At 41.4% G+C, this 25,051-nt stretch overlaps 1 protein-coding gene across 1 annotated transcript in view; it reads right to left on the minus strand.

Annotated features, from left to right (window-relative positions):
* Positions 1 to 6,322: 6,322 nt before the first annotated feature.
* Positions 6,323 to 25,051, minus strand: part of bmp16 (bone morphogenetic protein 16) — a 44,564-nt gene continuing 25,835 nt past the window's right edge. Inside the window, exons 2-5 of the mRNA XM_035949735.2 lie at positions 17,304 to 17,392; positions 16,428 to 16,511; positions 10,541 to 10,908; positions 6,323 to 8,897 (exon numbers count right to left, since the gene is read on the minus strand). Coding sequence (XP_035805628.2) covers positions 7,834 to 8,897; positions 10,541 to 10,908; positions 16,428 to 16,511; positions 17,304 to 17,326 — 1,539 coding nt within the window. The 5' untranslated portion in view covers positions 17,327 to 17,392 and the 3' untranslated portion in view covers positions 6,323 to 7,833. The remainder of the gene's footprint in view (positions 8,898 to 10,540; positions 10,909 to 16,427; positions 16,512 to 17,303; positions 17,393 to 25,051) is intronic.

The following is a 25,051-nucleotide window of genomic DNA, read 5'->3' on the forward strand; positions in this document are numbered from 1 at the left end:
TCTTTCTGTGTCAAAAAACCTTTGAAATATTTTCATATTTTAACATTTTTTGGAATATAGTTCATGGCTGCAAAATGGAAAAACATTGGCAGTCACATGTTTTATATAATAGCACATCCAGTGTACCAATGCCTACTTCTATTACTGTATATTACATACATTAAACTGGGGAAATTCTGCTGTTGAAAACTGTAATCTACTTATGTATAGAAAAAAACTGTGCTAAGCAAAAACAGGATTTGACTTTGTGACACCTAGAGTGGATGTAAAATTGATTTAGTTGCAGTCTTCTTTTTTTTTTTAAACAAAGCTGAACTGTGTTTTTCAGCAAATGTCACATCCATCTTCTGTATGTATGAAGTTTTGAGGTTTCTACAATGCTGGAAAAATAACTATACAAACGTCCTCACTTGTTCTATTTTGCAGTGCAATGTAGGATATTTGCCAACATACCATGTTGGCTTTCAGTTTTCCCTCCATTTAAAATGGTTTCAATAATGATGCCAGACACTTGACTGGTTCTGATCATCGTGTTTCTTCCCCTGCTGGAACCCATTGTTCTTGTCTTGAGTTTCCAGATTTCGATGATTACTTTCTTGAGTGCGCTTTATGTTGCAAGGAACTGGATATAACATTTGAAGTTGGCTGCTTCAAGGGAGAATTAAGAAGTAAACATTGTGAGGGAGAGACCACACAGAGTCCAGATATCTGTCTCCATCCTCAGCATCTGAGCACAGAAACTTCTCCTCCTCTTCTGAACATCAGCAGTTTATTTCCCTGAATGCATGCCTTGAGTGTTGAAAGCAAACCATAGGCAGTGAGAGAAGCTAGAATGGAGGGAAGGAATGAATGCTATTTCCATTCGAGCAAAGACAGCATCCACATTATGAGACACCTGTAAAAACATCATTTTTCATCCTTCAGCTGTGAGGGAATCGGACGAGGGAAGATGGAGAGAAGAAAAAGAACTAAATGAAGACATGGACGTACAAAAGGAGAGGAATAAAAAAGTAAATCTGCACGGCTTTTGATTGAGATGTCATCTGGCGTTTGCACACATTTTCAGCTAGAAACGACTGACAGAGATGAATCTGGGAGCACAGCTGGACCTCATGCAACCTCTGCATCGCTCCAGAGTTGGAGAAAGACAGACAGACATTCAGACAGACAGACGACCGACCTCAGGGGTCAGTGTTCTGGCTCGTGACTCACCTGCTTCCGGTTTTGCCTTCCCGCCGTTTCGACGTGCTGCACCTGCTTCACTCTGCGACCCAGAGGTCTATTTTTGCTCGTTCGGTTCCAGCATGAGTCTGTCTTTGAAGCTCGAAGGCGAAACCCAAAACCTTTGCTATCTGTTTTATGCGTTCCAGACTGAAACCACCAAGTCAGCAGCAGCCGTGCACAACTGGAAGAGACATCCACATCTGCTACGGTGATCTGGGACACTATCATTTTATTGTGTGACACACTATATGTATCAAACTGCAATTTAGTGTACTTAAGGGGTTAGCATGATTGAAAACTGTTTCTGATGTCCAAAAGGGAATCTTTTGCAGCCATTAAGGGTCTGCGACCCCGGTAGTATAAGTGATGCCCTGGATCTTGTGCTGCTGGTATATCACTGTCATCTTGGTTTTTATTTATTACTGCTGTTTAGAAAACCTGCAAGCAAACACTATATGTATCTGTACCAAACCACAGAGTTTCACAAAAGCAACTAACCTTCCTATATGCTAAAAAATTAGACACATATAGGACAACAGAGGCCAGCAGAGTTTCCAAATTTCTTAGCTTTTGAGTGTAAATATGGATATTGTATTTTTGTAATCACACAAATTCAATTCAATCACCATATTTAAATATGAAAAACGTAAAAGTGACTGTTACAAATCCAAACTGTGCTCCAGACACATATCATTAAATGTTTCATATGTGCAGTGGGTGGCTTGCACAGTTGATTCAGCAGTTTCTGTGGAGCAGGCAGGCTGTGAGCAGGCTGTCAATCTGCAGAAGGACACAAGGGACCAACCAGGCTGCCTCCGTCTGTGGCTTCTCTCAGCTCTGTCAGCGTGGGTGGGAAGAATGGCAGGCCAGTCCTCATCAACTGTGTCTACAATCAGCCTGCACTGCAGTCAACCAGGAACCAGTGCACATGCCTGTATATGGTGGTTGCTGGTATATGATTCCAAATAACTGGGATGTACTCCAAAGTTCAACTGCAGCACCGTTTGCTGACACATTCTAAAGGCAGTTTTTATGTCCTCGTCATTGTTGCTGTCAGTTTTTCAATGACCTGATTTGTACAGGCTGTGCTTTTCGTACTCACATTTCCAAATTTGTCTGTTTTATGACAAATGCATGAGGCAGCATTAAAAGTTTTTATGTTTGTCTGTTAGAATTATTCTCTGATTGTTGCAGGGTAGGCTTTAATACAGATCTTTAAAAAAATAGATTTGCACAGTTGGAGAATCCATTCTGGACACTCCTGGCTCCAGAAGTAAAATTGCCATTTTTTTTTTTTTTTTTAACGTACAGCGAAGTCCTTAGCTTGGATGGACATAGAACTCTCCTGGTTGAATCATCAGTACATACGTTTGACAACTTCAAATTCAGAGATTCATTGATAAAAATCCAGCCTAGACAGAAATACGATTAAAAATGAACTACATCTCCCAAAACGTCCTTTGGCAAGAGTCACTGAGATTAAAATCCTGTTATGTGAAATTACATCACCACATGGAAGATGTAGGAAAGCTGACTATTTCTTAAAACGATAATCCCCTGGCTACACTACTGTTGTTAATCATACTCTGGTTGTAATTATCTAATAACCCTAAAGGCCACGTTGACTCCTTGTGAGAAGAACTCTGTAATGTGAGGCTTTTCCACTCCCTCCTCCTTATCTGGGAAATATCAAAGATAAATCCAGACACCTGGTCTGAAGCGCGGCCATGTGTTCATGCTGTCATGTCACTAGGAATAACCCTCCGCTGCTCCTCTGTAGCCCTCTGCATGATTTATAGACTGAAAGAAGGCATTGCTTCAGGTTGACTGGGTCAAGGCCGATGCTGCTGAGGCTCAAACAAACTGCACACACCTGACAAGATAAGCTGGGTCATATCCTGCCTTTGTGCTCGACAGCGTCACCTTCACAGATTCACAACCAGAGCACCTGTGAGAGGAAGAAAATGTGCTCCAGAGATGGGGGTAACGTAGACCCATGGTGGAGGTCAAGATGTGGTGAACTGGCTGTGCCTCTTGGTTCCACTGCATGAATTCACCCTAAAACACAAGAACATAGTACATTTATGGGTTATTCCATCTGATATCATCAGGAGCCTTCTGCTCGATAACCTGTGGTTTGCTTGAAACGTTTTACTCATGAACTATTGATAGTTAAGCTGGTAATCTCTGAGATTTGTTTCTTAATTGCCCGTTAACCAACTTTTAGCACATTTTTCACATATTAAAATTTAAGACTGACTCATATGTAGTTCACATGTCCCAATAATGCAAAACAAAATATAAATATATATGTAGAATACTTGCTAATCTCACAAAATAAAGTTATTTTGTTTATATTTCATAATGGATTCAGCAGGTTCACAAAGGAGTTGACTACATTATCCATTATGTGCTCAAATATGGGACTTTTTCCATATTTTGTCCCACCTATAATCCTTGACTATTTGATCTATTTTTCCAGTATTGGAGATTTGGAATTAATGGTTTGATGAGAAATAACAGTGGACATTTCAAGCCTGACTCTTTAATAGTTTCCAAGATATTGTCATTCAGACATAACTTCAAAATTCAATGTGCAAAAAAGCGTGCAATAAGTGTGTTTATTAGCTTTCTTTTATTTTAATCTCAAAAAGAATTTCATATATCAAGCTAAAATTACACAAATATCTTCACAACTATCCATATTTTGTGCTATAAAAACTTCTTACAAATCAGAGATGGTCAAGCCATGGCAATTTAAGATGGAATTACCATCATGTATATCATCATCAGCATCTAAGTTCACTTTATTAATAACAATTCCTCTCCCTTCATCATTTAGACAAATGGACTATTTAACACCTGTTTCTAATCTAGCACTTGGAAAACTAAGGAGGAGAAGATGAGTCACACTGAAAGAAGAAAAGGCTGGCAAGTAAAAACATTGTAAGGACAAGCAGGTGATTGACAAATAGAGTGAGATAAAAGTGGAGAAAGAAAGAAGGATGAAAGTGATCGACGAGTCAGGAGAGGTAGAATAAAAGATGGGCTATAGGTGAAAGAGTGAGTCGGGGTCATGAAGGAAGAAGGCCAGAGGTTATCTCTGAACCCCAAAGTGAGCGATGAAGTGTTACAGCGGATGAGATGAAATGTACTGGCGTTAACCCACAGCGTTATCTGCTGGAGCTCCGTACACGGCAGCAGAGGCACATACCATCTGTGAATAGCATATGACACAGCTTATGTGCACATCTTTAGCTGCCCCTTCGCTTTCTTTTCTTTTCTTTGCTCTGCTTTTCTCTTCACACCCACACACCTACCTGTGCACTGCTGACAGGTGTTGAGAGCTAAGATATGCAGGGGAAGGAAAGGGAGTTCCAGCTGTATTCTGTGGACTGTTACCGCTAAAAGCACAGCAGCAGGACAGTTTCACACCAGATTTACACGTGCAACGTGGTGCAGAGTAACCAGCGGTGCAGCACAGACGTCTGGATACTCATTTGTGGTCTCTGCTGTCTCTGTTAATACATCTATCGTCACAGGGCTGTGAATATATATTGCATATTTCAAGGTGGTAATGCAGGTATCTGCATCAGTGCTTAACAGTTTAAATGTGCTTTGAAAAACTGTGAATTTCCCTTTGCTGGAGACAATCTTCTGAACAACAAGGAAGTAAAGAATATAGTTTAAGGAAGAACTTGGATTATTATTGTGTGATCAGGAGGATTTTTGCAGACAAATCGATCGGGAGATCTGAGCACAGGCGACATGGATGAAAGTAAGAGATCCATCCATCCATTATCTATACACCGTTTAATCCTCACTAAGGTCATGGGGGAACGCCAATTGAAAATAGGTGGAATTTACTTTCCAAAAGTTTCAGATAGATGCATGCACACTGTCTAACTTGTTGTTTTGATAGGGCCTCAATATATATTAAAGTGAAATAAAATTTCATATATTTTTTGTAGAGTTTGGTAATTTAATGTTTGGTCTTGTTAGGTTACTGTCATAATGCTGTAACTCTGCAATCACTCAAGATTCCCCCACATACTATACAAAGGGACAAATTAAAAACCATTACTGTGCTAAATGACAGCTTAGATCAGTAAAACACAAGGATGTAAATGCTTCAAACCGTATAAGGTTAAACTTACAGGCTGCATACGTAGATCAACCTGCAATTACACAAAAGAAATTACACAAAATACAGAAATTTAACATAACAAAAAGGAAAAGTTAACATAAAAACAAAGCACCTCAATAATCAATTTAGTTAAACCTTCCTCCCAATATAGTATTTAAGCAAAGTCAATATGTCAGCCTCCAGAATCCATGTGGCATTAAGTCTATTCTACATACATAAAGGAACACAGTTAACAGGACAGTTTTCATACATATCACAGACTGTCTTAAACTGGATAAGGATCTACTTTGGATTAGTGTTTGGTCAAAGGGGGGACATGCCGAACACAATCAGTTAAATGTATAGATTCATGCTATTTGCGTATCATATTATGGTCACCCCCACCAGGTCTTATGGTAATAGTGAGGTGATGTGTTCGATGCCACAGAAAAGCAATGACAAGATCTGATGGTGAGCATCAATGAAATGCAGAGCTATGGGATAATCCTGATCATTCCAGAGTATTGTGTTTTTGTACTTGCTGACCCTTTGATTAGTTTTTCTGGTTATTTTTCTAACATATGCAAGCCCACAGGGGCAGCATAGAATATAGAACACAGGTGTCAATGCACAACTGATAGTGCAGCTGATGGGAAATATTGAACATGTATGAAGATGAGAAAACCGCTTAGTTTTTATAGTGTCATTGTACTGTGAACAACTGCCACAGCGGTAGCTCCAATTTTGAAAAGGGAAAATTTTCCTTTTTCAAAAAAGACTAAAAGAGTAAGAATTACTGAAACTGCTTAGCTGCAGTATGTCAAACTCAAAACTGTGGATCTTTGTGGTACTTGATGCTTCCATTTTTTCCCTTAAAGTGTCAATAAGTCCACTCCACTCTGAGTGTAAGTGAAGCCTTTTGATACATCCAGAAAAATGAATGGTTGATGCAAAAGAAGAGTCACTCGACAGTTGTGCTGTTTGCTCTGTTTATTAGAGGTATATTGTCAAACATTTTACAAGCTGTTGCTTTAACGTTTCCATTTAGAGAGAAAAATGCAACACCGAAAAACAATTACTAAGCTCAGCAGAGAACACTTTTAATAAAGCCCCTGTTTGAAAGGCACTAAAGTCCCAGTTTCAATATCAGTCTTCCTTTTTTTTCTTAACACATGCAGACACAACTAGCAAAGACACTTGTTGTTACACACTTCAGTAGCTACAATACATAGAGCTTTCAATTGACTTGTTAGTTGAGCTTTTAAAAGGCAACACCACTTACGTCTTCTATCATGTGTTGTACAACGAAATGTGTGCAATGATACGGTGAGAAGTAACACAGACTGTTAATTCAATACACTGAACACTTGAATGGATGTAAAGCTACCATAACTTACTTCATGTGGACGGCAGGCTTTCAGTTTGCTGTATGCTCTGCTGAGTGCAGGTATCTTAAATATTTTCAAGATTAAATACACCATATTGCTGCTATTTAAATACATAATGTGTCTTTTTAAGTTAGAATTGCCATTCAGTGGAATCATGTATAATCACAAGACAACCATCACTTGGATTTTCTTGACGTCTGCAAAAGAAATTTACAAAAAAAAGTCTCTCTTTTTTAAATAATAGTGATAGTAGTACATTCAAATAATAGAATAATAGTTCCTCAGCATTATTGTTGTGGTTTTAAATAGCTTGTGATGTATGGGTGCTGGTAAGGGACAAGTCTGTCATTATATTAGCTTTCATAAAAACAGAAAAACCCTAACTCTTGGTTCAAAATACTGCAGAAACAACACTGTCACAGAGAGTTTAGATGCCGTGCTGGTGCCATCGTCGTATGGGTTACGCTGTCGATCATCAATGAGTCCATCAGAAAGACACAGAATTGTGTAAACACTGCTCCAGGGCCTTAAAATGTACACCCACAACTGACTACTCAGAATGTTTACCATGTCAGCTGTGTGCCACAATAAGCTAAAGCACATGTGCATGTGCCTGTCAGACAGCTTTGTTAGAGCTGGATGGGTGGCAAACATGAATACACTCCTGGAATTAAAGCATCTGATGTTAAAGCGCTGGTTTCTCATGAGAGAACAAGCAGCCTGATGATGTATGCAGCTGCATCATCGCTAAATGGGGAAAAAGTGAAAGTAAATTCCGGCAGTTTATCTGTGTCGACCATATTTCTGCTCACACTTCTTCCTCTGCCTTATTGTCTACTCATTTATCCTGTTTGTTTCTCTTAGTCTTTTTCTTTTCTTTCTATGTCTGACCTCTTTTATTGCCCCTGATAATGATGATCGAGCTGCTTAAATCATTCCCTTATCTCTCTTCTTATGCTGTTACATTTGTCTCCATCATCTGGCTGCTACAGTTTCTTCTTCCCACCATCTGCCTTTTCATGCTTCTCTTTCTTCCTATTCCCGTGACGCTCCTCCGTCCTCCTGAGTGTCTCCTGGTCTGAGTTGTCCAGCCCTCTACCGGCAGCCGCAGCCCTCCACCACCATGTCCTGGTAGTTCTTCAGCACCACTCGGTCTTGAGGGTCCAGGTAGAGCAGGGCGATGGGGCTGAGGGAGGTGGGGACGCAGCAGGCCCGGGGCACTGCTCCATTCACAGAGTTCACCAGAGTTTGCACCATGGCGTGGCTTGAGGAGTTCATGTGGTCGGCCAGAGGAAAACGACACTCTCCCAGGCAGAAGAAGGCATCGTAGCCGCTGGGTGCAATGATCCACTTGTGCCAGCCCACATCGTTGAAGTCTACATAAAGAGGATGACGGCGGCATCTGTTACGGGAAAGGCGTTTCAGTTTCGCGGCACGACCACCGTTTCTTTTCACTCTTCCACGTTCGCTCCAGCTGACCCCTCCTTTATCACCCCCCCAGCCAGTATACTCCATTTTTTTGCCCCTCCCCCATTCTTGGTTCCTATTGCGGCTCTCGCTGCTGTTCCTGGGCCTCGTTTTAGTCGCTTTTCTCCCCCTCATCCTCTGGCCATTACCAGGGGTTCTTCTGCCATGTTTGACTAAAGGCTCTCCGCGACCATCATGACTATAAGTCACCAGGAGGGGTCTTTCCTGGGCCCAGCTGTTATCATCCTGCCCCACAGACCTGCATACCCTCAGGTGTCCCTCTTTTTGTTTCTCCGCCTCACCTGCAGCAGAGAAGAGGCTCTTGTCTGGAAGTGAGGTGGTGTTGTTTTCAGGTTTGACCTCCAGGAGGAAGCCCAGGCTACCAGTCCCAGCGTGGGCCTTATGGAGGAGCTCTGCACTTAGGCTGAACGCCTCCCAGAAACCACTTGGCTTATGACTGTGGACGTCCGTGGGGAGTAACCTCGTGTCCAGCAGAGTGGGCTCAGGCTCCTCATGGTTCTCAGAGAGGTATAGGTTCAGTCTGTGGGGCCCGGGGCCCAGGGAGGCTCTGCCACTGCGGAGGAGGCGAAGCTCAGCGGAGAGCACCCTCTCATCCTGAGGGATGGAGGAGATATTGAAGGAGATGTGCACTCTCGTATGATCCTCTGCTATTGGACTGTCTCCAAGAGGCTCTAAGAGGAAAAGAGACAAGGGTATATGGGAGTTTAGTGTGGTTTAGGTTATAGGCTTTATTTGACCGAAAATACATGCATTTGTCATTTTCCAGCTCTTTCTCGAATGATGTCAAAAGCTGGAACATTGTCAAACTATCTTGAAATATCAGCAAATAACTTCATGTCCGCCTCCTTTGAAAAATGGGTTTTGGTAAAAGCTTCTTCTTTTGGATGTTTGACCTTCACAATACAGAATGATGTATGTTCAGAGTTTGACATTAGAAGGCCGTTTTCCAGTTGTTCTGCTGAAAGTGGAAAGTTTCTGTGAGCTCACCTAAAAACTAAGTTAAATCATAAATCTATGAGCACATCTGAGACATTACAACGAGTTTAAAAGCCAATCTTTGTCCATTTTATAGCTTACAGAACTATGATGTGGACACTTGAGGCAGAAAATAGTGATGTAGGAAACATGTCCAAAGCTTACAGAGATATGATTTTAGAAATATTTTGGATATTCATAGGTTCTGGAGGCATAGATGTTGTTTTCCCAGGTAATTAAAGTTTTTAAAATTGAAATCCATATCAGACATATTTCTAATTAAAGCAGAATAATTCATATATCTATCTCATGATTGGATGGGTGTGTACCTATGGAGTATAGCTCAGATTTTACCCTTTGCTTGAAGATGTTAAACTCCCCAACTCAAATGAACCTTTTTAGCATTTGTTTGTATCTAGACTTACTGATAATTTAACTTTAAGAGAGAAAAAAAGTACATCTTTTCACTATTCTTTTTGTGTTTGTACATTGTTTTCATTATATCAGAATTGAGGATTAATATCTAGCAAAACTGTGCTCACCAAAAGTTCACATATGTTAGTCTTGGTTGTTGATTAATTGCTAATTTCTTTGTAAATTTACACCTCCAAAGTAGAATATTAACCAATACCAGCCTCTGTAATATCAACTCTCTACCTGACATTTCTTGTAGCGGGCAGCAGTTGTGAATCTCCTTTCTGCTGCTCCAGGAACAGCCCTCGAGATCATTTATGCCTGATGTCACCCTCCTGATTAGATTAAAGCACTCCAGGTGTGCTCAGGTGTCACTTTCTCAGTTTAGAGCAAACAAACCTGACAAACAGGTGCCTCCAGTCTCATTAACGTGTTGATGACAATAAAACCACAAGCTGCAAATTCTTCTTAAGAACTCTTCAGGTTAAGTTATTTTTTTCAAGAGCCGGTTGCCTTTGAATTGACAGCAATTTGAAGGCAACTGTCAGCAGTTAAGAGAGACCCATGTTTGCCCCCTAAAAGGTTAACCCAGCCATTATCAGAAGGGCAGGACAAAGAGTCCAGAGTCAAAGAGAAAATTCCCCTCAGTGGGAGTTATCTAAGCATGCTCTCACATATGTCTTTAAAGAAGACTTCAGGCTTTACTCATCTTATCTAAGAGTAATAGATCCTATTTAGTGTTTAAATTGCCAAAAGATGAGTCACTGCAAACATCTGCTCCTGTCATGAACAGAATCTACTAAAATAAGTCAAGAGAAAGCACAAGCAGCTTTCCTGAAATAAATATTCAAACGCCTCAAACAGTTAAAATTCATATATTTTCATTGGAGTGCACAGAAATAATGTGGTGTGTGGGTAAGCTTACCGCTGTGGTGAAAGCTGCGTACAGTGTTGGCCTGCTGGATGTGCTGGCTGGGGAAATTAAACAAAGGGTCCTCCACTAGATGGTACTGCTGCTGGTGGAAGCGGTACAGATCCAGGAGGTACTGGGGCACCGGCACTCCAGGCCGAGGGTCAGGCTGAGACTGAAGGCCCAGCCGGCTCAACAGGAGCGTCTGGATGGTCTGGGCCAGGCTGGGATCCAGGAGGGACGGCAGGGCTGACAGGGAGGAAGGCGTCGGGGACACCCTGCCATGATCGGTCTCTCTGGCGTCTCCGCCCTGGCGACCAGACGAGGCTTGAGGTAGCAGCAGGACCATGAGGAGCAGGAGGTTAGCAGGGAACATGGTGGACCTGGAGGGGTTGAGGGAGGTGAGCAGAGATGATGTGGTGAGAAGGGGAAGATAAGAAGAAGAGAGGAAGGACAAAAAATAGAAGCAACCTAAACGTCAAGGGAGAATCCACTGGAGGCAGGTTGTGGAGCACTTTCTGTACCCTTTAAATTTTGCACAATTTGTGTTTTATACAAACAGAAAGTAAACCATATCACATAATGACACTATATAAAGGATCGGCTGAAAAATCTGCAAAAGACATAGCCGCTACAAGAAGCTCTTGGACTCTGTATATCATGCTTATGTCTTCTCCTTCCTGGACACACTAGTTTCTCATTAGTCTTCAGCCTTCATGTGGCATATGTTCAAGAAATTTACTGTCCACATATCCATATGAAGTTGTTTTCTTGTTGCTCCTGGCCGTAGAAACAGTGCTACTTTGTTTTTTCTTTGTTAATTTATGGCAAGCCTCTAACCCCCAAGGCCCATATATCTCACAAGACACCTAAGCAGGAGTAATTAAGCGGTCTCTATGTGTAATTTAATCATGCTGCGTGTTTGTGTGTAAAAGAGATCACAGTGTTGTGTACCAGAAACATCTAGTATTAATCAAAGGCAGTGGACTCCAGTGACATGTAATGGAGTTGTAGAGATTTTTTCTCTTCTCTCTTCCTTTTCTAAACACTGGAGAATACAATATTCTGTAGGTTTCCATAACTTTGTCTGTGGGAGTGAGTAAAGAAGACATTTTATTATTATTATTATTATTATTATTATTATTATTATTATTATTATTATTCATTTAAGGCCTAACAAATTAACCCTTTCATTGCATGTACATTCATGACTTTTCTTAGTTTCAAATAATTCATTTTAATAGAACATACAGGTCTGATTAAATGCTGCTTACGTCGATACCGATATATAAAAAGACTCAGACGACGTAGTGGTTGTGTCATTTTGATGAGTCAGTTTGTTGTGTGGAATTTATGTGGTTGTTTATATTTAGAGCTCCCAAAGCTTTACACGACAGCAACCATTAATCATCATTAATTACTATTGATTATGGACTTGTGCAGGCCAAGAGTTTAGCAGCTCCTCTATGAGAATATAACCATTTTCTATAGGAATGTGGGTGAAGTCATAGCTAGCAGGAGCACTGATGTTATTTGTTAATGTGCAATACGTTAAAGTTCAATTTAAAATAAAAAATCATTATTTACCATTATTTTCCTTTGGTCTAAATTGTGTTAAATCTAAATTCAGGTCTAAATTTTGCCAGTGTGTGCAAAGGTGTCTGCTACATAGTAACATGCACTGTAAATTCTGTGAAATGTAATGGCTTGTTTTACAATCATAAAATAAAAAGTTAGATGACAGACTGTCAATTTGGTTTTAGTGGATTATGAGGTAAAACAGCATATAATGGCCTGTTCAGACATGCATGCAGTGATGTTGCTATTGGAAGTCAGTCTTACGTAGCTCAGTACTTTTTAAAAAAACCCACAATTAATCAATTGCTCCTTGTATCATTTCCAATAAGTTTGCAGTGGTTGATTTGTAGTAGGATCACAATCATGTGATCATCAGCAGGCAGCTGACGTAGTGTTCACTTGTTGTCATGGTTACAGTGATGTTGTTCTGCTATCTCACAATGATACAGAAATCCTTAACAAATCCATGGATCCAGACTACAAACCGCATCACTGTCAAAATCTAATCACTTGGTCCTTGTGTCATTTCTGACCTTCCCTGAAAATTTCATCAAAATCCATTAGTCCATTTTGAGAGATGTTGCGAACAGACAAACAGATGGACAAACCAACACCAATCATCACATAACTCCGCCACGTTGTTTGGCGGAGTAACAAGTCACTTCTGTGGTTTGCATGTTGAGTCCTCTTGAACCTGTGAGGAGTTTGCACCCATTTAGGACTGACTGTTGAGCTTTTCTGTGTTGCTTTTGTGTATTTCTACACCTACATCTGATCGATTCAGCAGATGCTGAAATTTCTAAAACGAGATTATTTTCATGCTCATTAATTTGGACTGAAACCCCACAGATGCCACAACAATGCTCTTCTAGCTAAACCGGACTGTGCTGAGAGGATTAAGCCTCTCTCAGCTGACTCAAGACAAGCCATCAGCGTATCTCTCCTTATTCTCAGCGTGGGAACACGACCACAGACAGGGGTCATACAGTTACCACTTGGACCCGGCTAACGCCCTGTACCTCAGTAGAGCAGGTGTTAATCACTGAGTGAGTAATTAGAAACCAGCAAGCTAACAGCCCTGTTGACCTGAAGAAGCATTAAAGGGTCAGTACAAAGGTGTGAAACCTGTTGGCCAGGTTGACACAAGACAATCTGAACTGCAAATGAACTCACACAATAGAGCACAATTGACTTGTGTGCCATTGTCACCCTGGTTGACTGGACAAATACCCCTCTTTGAAAGAAAGTGCTGTCGATTGGAACACTTCAAGTTTGGTGTTATCTCTTTCCCCGTTCAAGAGGTCCCATAGCTCCTCACTCGCACCTCTATCTCTTTATCTCATCTGCCTAAGGGACAGAGAATCGATTAGGGCCTCTGCAGCGAGATAACAGAGGTGTTTATGACTGAGTAAACACATAATGACACTGTAATGGCTGATAATCTCACCACGCTGTCAGAAAACGGGTTAAAGGGAGGTCACAGGTGTGAAGGTGTGTATATTTTTATGCGTGTGCGATTGTGCATTGTCCGTATGGTGCGCGTGTCAAAGGGCAGGCCTGGGAAAATAAGCCACCTCCAAGCGTGGGACCATTGCTGGCTATCCATTAAACTCTTGCAGCCCCACCCAGGGGTTGTTTCACCTGAGGCAGCAGCAGAGGACAATTACAGATTAGACACTCTGCTGCACAGCCTCTCCCATATATTGTGGAGGCTTGTAAAGCAGATTAAGGACAACAACACCACATGTCTCCTGTACTTTCCTCACCTACAAAACCACCCAGGTGACAAAGGTGAAGTTGTCACACAGAAGGGTGTGTCTGAGTTGTGCATGGAAGAGAAACACACCGGCAAAGAGGCTGCAAACAGTGGATGAAAAACCCTGCAAAACTTTAACATGTGCAGCCTCTCTCCTCTCCTGAGGTGTCTGTGTTATGACTAGTTCTATCTAATTCAAACCAGGTTAAGAGGATCCAGGCCTAATTTAGCATCTTTATGCGTCATGTGCGTCAGGTTGCCACCCACCCTGATGTTGACCTGTTGTTTTTACGATTACGCCCTCCTTTTTTGTCTCTGAATTTTTTTGTTATTTTCCTCTCCAGCACGAATCCGGCTCAAACGTGGACTAATGAAAATGCTCATAGAGAAGAAAGCTGTATGATGAATGGGTCAGAGATAAGGTGAGATGAAGGTTTAGAGTTCAGCAGCAGTGTTTGGGCGTCTTTTCCCTGTGTGCAGGCTGCAGCTCAGCCTATTAGACATATTAGATGTGACTTGACCTCCTGAGTAGACAGTAGCGTGACCCTGGCGTGCGGCAGACGAGTGTCCAGTGCCTTTCTGAACTCACTGATTAAAACCTCTGGCGTCCGTTACACTCCGTGCCGCTCTTTTTATCTGTTTATTTCAAACCCTGCTCCCTTTCCCCTTCCTCCTTCCTCTTTGCATTCCTTGAACTTTGTCCTTTTGCTTTGTGCTCTGTGTTTTTATACTGTACCCTGAATAACCGCTTTCTCTTTTCTCAAACTCCTAAGTCCTTTTCTGGAACATTTTTCCTTTCTTTCTGCTAAAAATACCAAGTTTTGAGCTTCTCTGTATCACCTTCCCATTCACCTATCGCCCTCTCTCTGCCTTTCCATGTCCCCTATTAATGTTGCCCTCAAATGAATGGTGTTTTTGCGGAAAAGTGCGGCAGACTGTTGCCGGGCCAGGGGGCCGGAGTGTCACAGCAGCCGGCTGATTTATCCACCGCCGCTGTCTTCATGTTACGCCTGGTCCCTCAACTTTCCCTTCCTGTTGTTCTTCCCGTGTTTCTTTTCCCAAATTCCTTCTCTCACTCTCCCTGATTCCCCCCCACCCCCCCGTCCAGCTCTCGTTTTTCTATGCTCATTCTTTTAGAACATGATACATGCAGTATATATGCCACAGGGTTCATTTTTGCTCTCTGAGCTTACTCAAGTACTTGTCAGGCAGCCTCAGGAGCCCAAATATGATGTACAGTGTCCACATACACACCTGAGAACACTTGTGTGGACGCTTCTGCATTTGCCACCGCTCTGTATTTCCACAGTGGCCCTCACATTATAAAGTGAGCATAGTCAAGTATAATTAACTGTGAAATTATGACTACACCATACTCCCCATGCTTAACTAGTCATTAATGCATGACTTTCAGCTGTGGAGTTAATACATAATGGATGGGGGCGTGGAGGGTGAAAAATGTCCAGAACAGTTGCGAGTGCAGTTGTGGTTCTGCTTTCTGAGGCGTAACAGATGAAATCATTAGAACAATATTCCAGGTAGGCTGCTGTGTGGTTTTATTGGACTCCATTAGAACAGCGCTCTAATTCATCGCAGCTGGACTGATTAGCTGGCTAATGACCCACACGTCAAACGTATACACACACACACACACGCACACACACACACACACACACGGACGCTTACGTGTGCCATGCTAAATGTAGTACAGGATTTAAACACACGCCAATTAGAGTGAGCATGTACGTGTAAATACAAAACAATATCTACAAGTGCGAAAGAACTGGCTTGTAAAAATGTGGGACAAGTTGGAAATAGATTTAAATGCACACACACACACACATATGCACACACTGGTTCAGTGTGTGTAGACACTAGTAATGGTGTAGACCCAGTGCTTCTGCAAAAAGTATCACATCCACACACCTCAGACACTCACACACTGTGTTTTTGGCTTTAATCTCATTTGTGTGAACAGAGCATCAGTAGGTCATCATGTATTCACAACTCGTCTCTTTCATCCTCCTCTCTTCAGCCTGTGATGCTCGCAGGTCTCCATGTCACAAGTGCATTGTGGTTAACAGGAGGCCCCGCTGAGGCGCAACCCTGCAATAGCATCAGTGGAAACACTGACATATCTAAGCCACGACTGCTGGAAGCTCAGAGACTGCTCTCGTTGTGCGTCTGACAGCTACACCGATGTGAAATACAGAACAAAAACACACCTCTGCTTTTCACATTAAAGCCGCTGAGCGTCAACACTGAGGGCCAATTCATACTGTGCATGTTGCAGCGCTGGTGAGTTACGTTATGCTCTTTGAACTCATAATGGGCACATTATTCTCGGACAAGTTGCTTACCGGACAAGATTTTGATTGAGCAATACGGTGTGCCAGGAGTGTATGCATGTGCATGAGCGTGTGAGTGTGTGTGTATGTGCGATTTTCCCCAGAGTGACTAATGGTTTCAGCAGCGCAGTTCCTGTGGCCTGTGGCTTGACAGACAGATGTGTGTATATATGTGTGTGTGTGTGTGTGTGTGTGTGTGTGAGAGGGATGTAGTACTCACATCCAGGTGTGGTGGGATGTATGCAGAGTCCATGGTTTATCCTTGAGCTCCAGTGTTACGATCCCTCGGCTCTCGCTCTCGCTCCTTTGGACAGAATGGACAAAGTGGACTGTTTACCTCTCTCTGTGTTTTTACCTCTCTCACAGCAGCCAGTGCACGTCTCTCCTGTGTCTCCTATGTGAACTGAGTGTAGGTAAGGCTGCTTGCTCCATGTTTTCCCCCCTCTCTGCTCCCTACGCTCAGCTTCTCATCCTGTTCTCAGTGTCAGATAAGCAAACTCTCAAAAACATCCACCGGCTTCCCCTCTGCCTGCCTGACCTCTATTAGTAGCCAACTCCCTTTTCTCTGTCGCCTGCACTTCCACCACCGGTTGTTTGAAAAGGCTGGAAGAGCCGCTGGAAGCTGCAGGAGCAAAATGAGTTGTCTGTCTGTACTGTATCACCGGCAACAACTCCCTCTTGTTCCTAAACCTCCTTACTATGTCTCTCTCCTTTCCTCTCCACTCTGTTCCTCCCTTTTGTATCTCCTCCCCCTTTCCTCTCTCTCTCTTTCTTGCTCTCTCTCTCTCTCTCTCTCTCTCTCACACACACACACACACACACAGACAGACACGGACACACACTTTTTCCTTTATACTAAGTGTCCAGCTGGTAAACTCAGTTTAACTCTAATTGACTTTCCTGTCCACTCAGATCTTCTCAAAAAGTGATGTCACTAAGACTGACCCCAGTACATTTACAGGCTGTTATCTCCGTCACACACACACACAAGAAACACACGTTTGTAACACACACATGCACTCAACCTGGTTAAGATAACCTCCAAGGTCAGCACACACATGCACATTTTCCACATTTCCTCCTTTAACAAACTCACCTGCTGCGTTTCGTTGGCAGCATTTTACTTTTCGGCCAACACGCTTGCAGACAATCGGTCCCTCATTATAAATACGAGGCCCCATGACACTGAAAAAGAGCAACCAGATTCAGTTACAAGACAAAGGCATGAATGGATGACTCATAAGAGCTGCCATGAAGTCACCACGCTTGAGTTTTGTGATTGGATGGAAGTAAACGTTGAGGTAGGAAAGAAAAAAAAGGAAAAAGCAGGCTGTACTTCTCCACTACGGGTTGAGGCAAGGTGCATCTGTCCTTCCAGCGCAGAGCGGGTGGCGGGGTGAATTTGTATTCATGGGGTAGGCCCATGAGAAAACGTCTCTTTAGGATGCATCGTCTCACATATTAGATCTCATCTGGAGAATCACTTGCCCACGTCCCACTGCTCCTCCTCTCTGTCCCCTCCACTTGCTCTTCCAGTCCATTCTCGTGCAAACATAGAAAAAAAAAACTCCTCCACAGACTTCATTCATCCCGAAGCTGAGTAATTGTCCCAGTGCAGAGTAACTTTACGCACAAACACACTCTCCTGCTCCTCTTGCAACACACACAAACTTGTGTTTAGGACTTGTTTCATTAGCAATCTGATTGTTAACAGATTTAGGATTCTTCTCTTTGAAATGTGAGGGAAGGAATCACTTTATGTTTGGAATATATTAAACTGTTTGTACATTCGCACGTGTCCGTTTCTGCTGTCAGCCGCTGGAACTGAAACATCTGACTACAGAACTGACCTTCCGGGGTTAACATCGCATTATTGAGTGTCCTCCACCAGTTCTTGAGTAAAGCAGTGAAGTTCGACCAACTCCACCTGACCTTTGACCTTCCCAAAGTGAAGGGGAGTTTAAATGAAAACAGAATTTTGCTTTTGGGGTCAGTTGAGTTCCAGGTTTTTTTGATCTTTTCTCAACTACTCTTCCAATGTCACTATATCAGTCAGTATATTGTGTCTCAGATTAACATTTTTTCATTGTAGTTTTCTTCTAAGTGTTTGTTAAACACTTCAGAGCCCGATGACGATGCATAAACCCTATTACCTGGCTTTTCTTGCAGAATTAGATGAATAGATTGATACCCTTCTAATGTCTGTACACTGCATACGAAGCAAGAGATGAGAGATGATTAGCTGAGTTAATCATATAAATTATAGTCATGGATCTGTTGTTTGCCAAGGAGCCTGTAACTGAAAACTACAAGTTACCCTTTTTATGTTTACGTTGCATATTTCTTCAAATATGAGCAATGGTGGGTTGTCTGTTCACGCTTGTATCCAGCTGTTAATCTAAAGGATGATCACCTCCAGCCTCCAGTTTCATAGAGCTCAGGAATAACAAATAACACAAAACACTATTAAAGCACAATTTCACCAAGCCTTGAAAGCACCACCAGAGAGAGCCTCTTAAACCTCACTGACCCACACAGATGGGCCAGTCATTACAAACTTATGGTGAGCAGCCAAACATCAGAACTTTAATTCAAAGTCAAGTTCCCAAAGCTATCAAATATGTCAGGTTAAATTTAGGGGAACGATATATAAAAGATGCAGAAGACATCCAGGATATATCCAACTGATGAAATGCTGCAGCCCTTTGTTTGACTGCTGTTACTGAGCTGGAATTAGCTGATAAAGAGTATAAAGAATCTCTAAAGTGATAGTTTGAGTCAGTGGGATAGCTTTTAAGATCATTTTTCAAGGACAACCCAGGACTAAGATGTGGAAAATTCGCTGGTTTGAGTTGTATAATATTGGATAAATACACATTAAGGTTGCAGACACTGAAGCTCAGCCACAGCTCTGGCTTCACTAAGTGCCTTCTCCAAATGAGCAGTAATCCCAGCCTCCAGCTTTCCCATCCTCTGGAAAAGCTGTCGGCTGCCTGTCCCGCTGACTTCCGACGGGGGTGGAGAGAAACTTTTAAAGTAATACCTCACCGCCCTCTTAACAAGCCATCCATCCGTCCTGCATCCCAGCGTTTCCCACCTCCATACAGCTCCGTCCCTCCATGGACAGAGAGTGAGGCCCTGTCAGGAGAGGAGGAGGAGGACGGTATTTTGATTTATTCCCTGTTCAACCACCGCTTTCTTTCTTTTTTTCTCTTTCAGCAAATTGCCACATGTAATAACTCACTGATCGACACCGTCATCAGTCTTTGGGACGGAGAGCAGTAAGCCTGGAAAGAAAGGCGACAGGGCCTCAAGGCACAGAGTAGTCGCAGCTGTAAACACACAATGACACATGCTGATTCAAGTGTGTGTTTGTGTGTGGTAAATATTTCCAAGCTGATAACATGGGAATTTATGAGTCTCTTTACCGCGTCAATAATTGGCCCAGCAATCCACACTATCTGTGTTAACCTAAACATCTGTTTCTCCAACTTTTCATGAAGCTGACTGTTGATTGTAACTCAAACATAAATGAGTATTGAAATAATGCTCATATTAAAATTAATGGTATTTATGTGTGCCAGTGCATCTGTTGTGTGTTAGAGTCATCTATCAGCACTGCAAATGTGATGTAGTTAATGTAAAATCTGGATTTCTGTAGACTACAAACCTTGTGCACATTGCTGTCTCTTTCAGAAGGCCAGAACAGTTTTGTCCCATAAATCTAATTAGGTTTGTCCATTGATGACCTCAATGAATTTCTATTTCAACACGATGAGTGAATCAGCTTTAGGGCCAGAGCTGAATTGACCTGGTCTCCATACATTCTGTGCACACAACAACTCATTTGGAAGCACACTGACCTATGGTGACTTTATGCTGAATTGTGGGAAATCAAACCAGGAAATGCATCAAAAGTTTCATGCTAGATGTCCAACCACTGACTGTAAAGATTGATGGATCCTTCATGATGTCACCTGTAGGCTTCCTGAACTGCAGTTTGGACATTCAGTGTGGTCCTCCTTTAATTACTTACAACTTTACACCCCAATATTATTTATACTGGTAAGTTGAAGAAAAACTGACCTCCTTTAGAGTTGTAAAGAATGGGCAAACTCACTACAGAGATCAAACCCAGGCTGTATGTTTCTGTAGCAAAGTTGGACATTTTAACATGGTAGTCTATGGGGATTGATTCACTTTAAAAGCCAACCTAAAGTGGCTATTTGAAGAACTGCACTTTTTGCCATTTGCTCCATTTTTCAGGCCTGGAGGTTACCACTGATATCCAGTGACCCCTCAAAGTGTATGTGAAACAAGTCAAACCTGCACATTGTCTGCCCGGCTTAACAAGTTAGAAAAAGCTGGATCCTTTTATGGATGGGCAGGTACATACACTGAGGAGCTGATAAACACCTGAGACCAGTTGTGCAGATGGGTGGAGGTCAGTTGATGAGTACACTGGGGACTGCGGGTCAAAGAGAGAATAATGGCTCTGAAATGAATGGAGTTGATTAACAATGGACAGACTGACAACAGAGCAAGATGCAAAAAGATGAGGTTGGGTTGCTGCTATGAAACCACCTTAATGTGATGATTTGTGAATGTTTAATTATCTGCGTCTAAATTTAGTGAGATTTAAAGCTGTCCACTTTACTTCTAGTCAATATTTTTCAATCAACAATGGACCAAATGGCTCTATGTAATGTGAAAAAGGTCACTTGCAGTATTGAACCCACAGAGAGTTATGATTCAGCTCCACAGTATTTCAGCTCATCATCTGGCTTTTCTAGTTTTCAACCTGAGGCAACATAAAGCAATTTTTTTTTTGCATACCACATTTCAACAACAAGGCAATCCAAGTGCTTTACATAGAACATAAAAAGCGTCAAGGCAATGTATAAATAGAACATAAAACAATATAAAAATAGACATTTTAATGCACAATCAAATGAGGGAATAAAGGTTCATTAGGAAATAAAAATGAAGACAAAGCAGGAAAGTAAAAGCTACGGTGCAGTTTAAGATGCTCAGAAGCTTCAGATTTAGTTCAGTGAAGGACAGAGGGAAGAACTGAGAGTTGCAGCAGACCTGCAGTTGTCTGGGAGCTTGTTGAAAATGTGTAGTGTGTAAAATTGCAACAAAGAACAAATAAATAAATAAAATAAATACATACATGAAAATTAAAATCATTTTTTTGGGTCATCTGCACCATTCCACAGGAGCTGTTTCCAGCAAAAACTTCACTAAAGAGTAGAGGTCGACCGATATGGGATTTTCAAAGGCCGATGCCGATACCGATTTTTTAAAAAATTTTCAGCCGATGGCCGATATCTAAAGCCGATTGTAGAAGCCGATTTTTAAGGGCTGCTAGTATAATTAGATAATATTATTAATATTAGATAATATAAACATATGGATGCTGGGTGTGCAGATGAGGGACATGCAGCAGCCTCGCTCTGGGCATAGGCGCGCACCACACACACACACAGTGCATCCACAGATTTACTTTCACTTCCTCACTTGCTTGTATGCCTGAGGCTGACGCTAAAACTTAAACGGCTAACTTTTACAGTTTGATGATCACACAGTAAAGACTTTTAAAGGCTAAATCAACATTGCATTTTCTCTCTTACCAAGAAACAAATCTCTTACCTGTTTTTTTTTTTTTTTTTTTTTTTTTTACCAAATAAGCAGGTGTGGAGCGAGGCTTGTTGTTTCCTGGCTCACTCGCTCCCCTCATGCTCCGCTCTCTGAGTGCCGGGGGTCCTTCTAAGGGAAAAGCGGTCGCGGCAGCTGCCCGTACGGGTGCCTGATCACAAATCGGCTTTTTATTTGTAAATATCGGCCGATGGCCAATATTGAAAAAAGTCCATATATCGGCCCAAAATATCGACCGGCCGATATATCGGTCGACCTCTACTAAAGAGCAGTGATCCTCTTCCTGCCCAACACCAAACAGGCAAATGTAGTGATGAGTTAATGATATAAAGTCTTTATCAGGTATGAATTTCTTTCTGTCAGTCTAACAGCATCTGAATGAGTCGGCTTCATGTATTAATGAGTAGCCTTCACCAAAGTTGCAGTGGCAATCTCACAAAATGGGACCTGGTAACATTTCTGTATCACTTCTGCAAATCTGAACTGCATATCATATTAATTGATAGGCATGCACAAGCATTTCCGCATTTCGGCACAAACATTGGTCCAAAAACATCACAGAATGTACCAAAGACAGAGTTTGTGTGCTACAATCATAACAACTTTCTCATTCACTGAATGCCATTCTTTTTTTTTTTTTTGGACCAACAGTTAACAGAAGATGAATTTTAGTTTGTTGCTTCCAGCTCTTTGTAGGAGTCTTTCCTCTGAGTTATTAAATACCTGCTGCATCAGACTGCAGTATAACCCAGAAGAGCATCTCCAAAGCAGAACTGCATGCATATATTCATGCAGCACGACAGCAGTAAATTCATTCTTTTTCATTATCTGTGAACATAATTGATTCCCTGCATAGAAACATGATGGATCAGGATCTAACTCCAAGTCACATTCGTACTCCTACTTCTTCACTTCAGACAGGTGGGCTGTCACACAGAGTCACACTTTTTAAGTTGCAGTTAAATCTTTTCTTACAGTGACCATGCTCAGATTGAGTCCTGAAATTCATCACAACTGTCAGGTGATTTAAAATTTTGTGTTGGTAAATTAGATTATCATCACACATGGACAGAATTTTTACTATTTAAGAAATACTACACAAACTCGACTATTAGTCATTTGGACAGTTTGATAAGCAGCTATTTGTTTAGATTTAGTCTTTTGTTTATTAGTTCAATATTATATATTGCAAGTCACTTGATGTACTCTGCAATCTTGCATGACAAATACCTTGAACGACGGCTCTCTCCATCACTGTCATGGGTTTTACTGAATGAAGCTGTGAGGAACATTGATGTAAAGTGACCGATGTCTGAATGACAGACTGTTGTTGCTTTAACAGATTGATGAAGCCAGCAAAGTTAAGTATCCCCTGTCTCGAAAAGACCTATTCTGCCAGACATTTCGCTTAGGAGTTGAAGAAAACCAACATTTCACTCATGTTTCACTTGTGCTGAGAAAAACAACTAACTCTAACTAAACAGCTCGACTGTGAGCATGTATAGATGTAGTTGTGTTGCAGATGACTCGGAAAGCAGTACTAACAGCTAGATGGTTATAAAAACGAAACCAGTGAAGTGACAGTGATAAACGTCACCCTGATGTAAAGTGTTGTTTACAGAACTTATGGAAACAATGGAGCTTAATCACTCAGTCATCTGAAGCCTTTTTCCAAAATCAAATTTTCCTGAGAAGAGCACGGAACGGAGTGAGTCATGAGAGAAAAGCTTCACAGTCCCCAAAATAAGCAAAGATTGATGCTCAAACACTTAATGTGATCGATGCCTCGGCAGGAACCAGCCTGAATGACAAACATGAAGAGCTGGAGAGTCATTTTTGTGACGACCTCACATTTACTTTGATATATAGGGATGTTTCATTGTTTTGCTTATGCTTAATGCCTTTGATTTGCAACTTTGAAACTTTGCCGACTCCATAGGAAATGCGAAGCAGCATCAGACCTGGACTTTCAGGATTTTGTGCCCTTTGTAAAGAAGAAAATGGTGGAAGTACTGTGAGTCATTCATTCTTTGCAATATATTTGGCAACCCACTACATTAGGAATTATCTCTGTGGTGACACACATAAAACAGACACATCAGCACAAATAAAAAAATTTGCCCTTATTTGTTTTCTGCCTTACTCCTTTACTACTAAATGCTAAAATCTAAAAATCCCTAAAGGACATGCATAGGTCAGCCTGAAAACACTTAGCATGGCATGATGAAATAAAAATCTCTGACAAACCTACATTAAGGCATTATACTCGCTGTGGTGGATTACTTGACTGTATTTGCTTTTTAACGCAGATTTATTTTTTCTGCTTCATATTTTTATTATAGCTCTTTCACATTTCTATAAATGAAAGGCAGTAGGTGGTTTCTTCTAAAGGTTGGAAAATTATCTTTTATATCTCCATATATGCTGATGATACTGTACTATTCTGCAGCGGTGTGACTGCATGAATTGCACAAACCAAACACGCTAAAACAGACAAAAACACTCTTTCAGCATGTGTCTTTTCTTGCTGCCCGCTGTGTTAGTGCTACCAAATTGTATTCTTTGACCCTTTGGCTGGTTGTTTATACAGGTTGATCCAACTGTACATCAAATATTTTCCTTGCATTTTGTTTTTTTCTATATACAATCCCTCTATCCATCTATCTATCCATCTATCCATCTATCTATCCATCCATCCATCCATCCATCCATCCATCCATCCATCAACACAGTATGTTGTTGGTTTAACTAAGAAGTGCTTCAATCTAAAGAGAATTAAATAAAGAATAAGTTAAAATTAACCATGTCCTCTGTAAAAAGGATACTCAAGCAGACTCAACAACAGTGCAATGACTGAACATAAACCAAAAAAAGTAGTGTTTTATGTGCATTTTCAAACATTAGAGTTAATGTTAATAAGATGAGTAAAGCCTAATGACATATATAAACACATATTGTATATCTGCTGGAGCTGATCCAGGAAGCATCAAGTGCATAAGTACGAGACACAACATGATGATAGAAGTGTTTAGACTGCTGCTTTGATGCTTCCAGTAAATACTTAGACATTCTTTACTGTTTTTAGATGTTGAGTGGGCTCTAGAGGGGAATGACATTGCAAGAAAAAAAAAGAAGAAGTCGTCGGATGATTTGTGAGTGTTGCGTGCTACGAAGGACAAATGG

This window comes from Amphiprion ocellaris, chromosome 7 (genome assembly GCF_022539595.1).
Source record: "Amphiprion ocellaris isolate individual 3 ecotype Okinawa chromosome 7, ASM2253959v1, whole genome shotgun sequence".
In the NCBI taxonomy this organism is placed as follows: Eukaryota; Metazoa; Chordata; class Actinopteri; family Pomacentridae; genus Amphiprion; species Amphiprion ocellaris.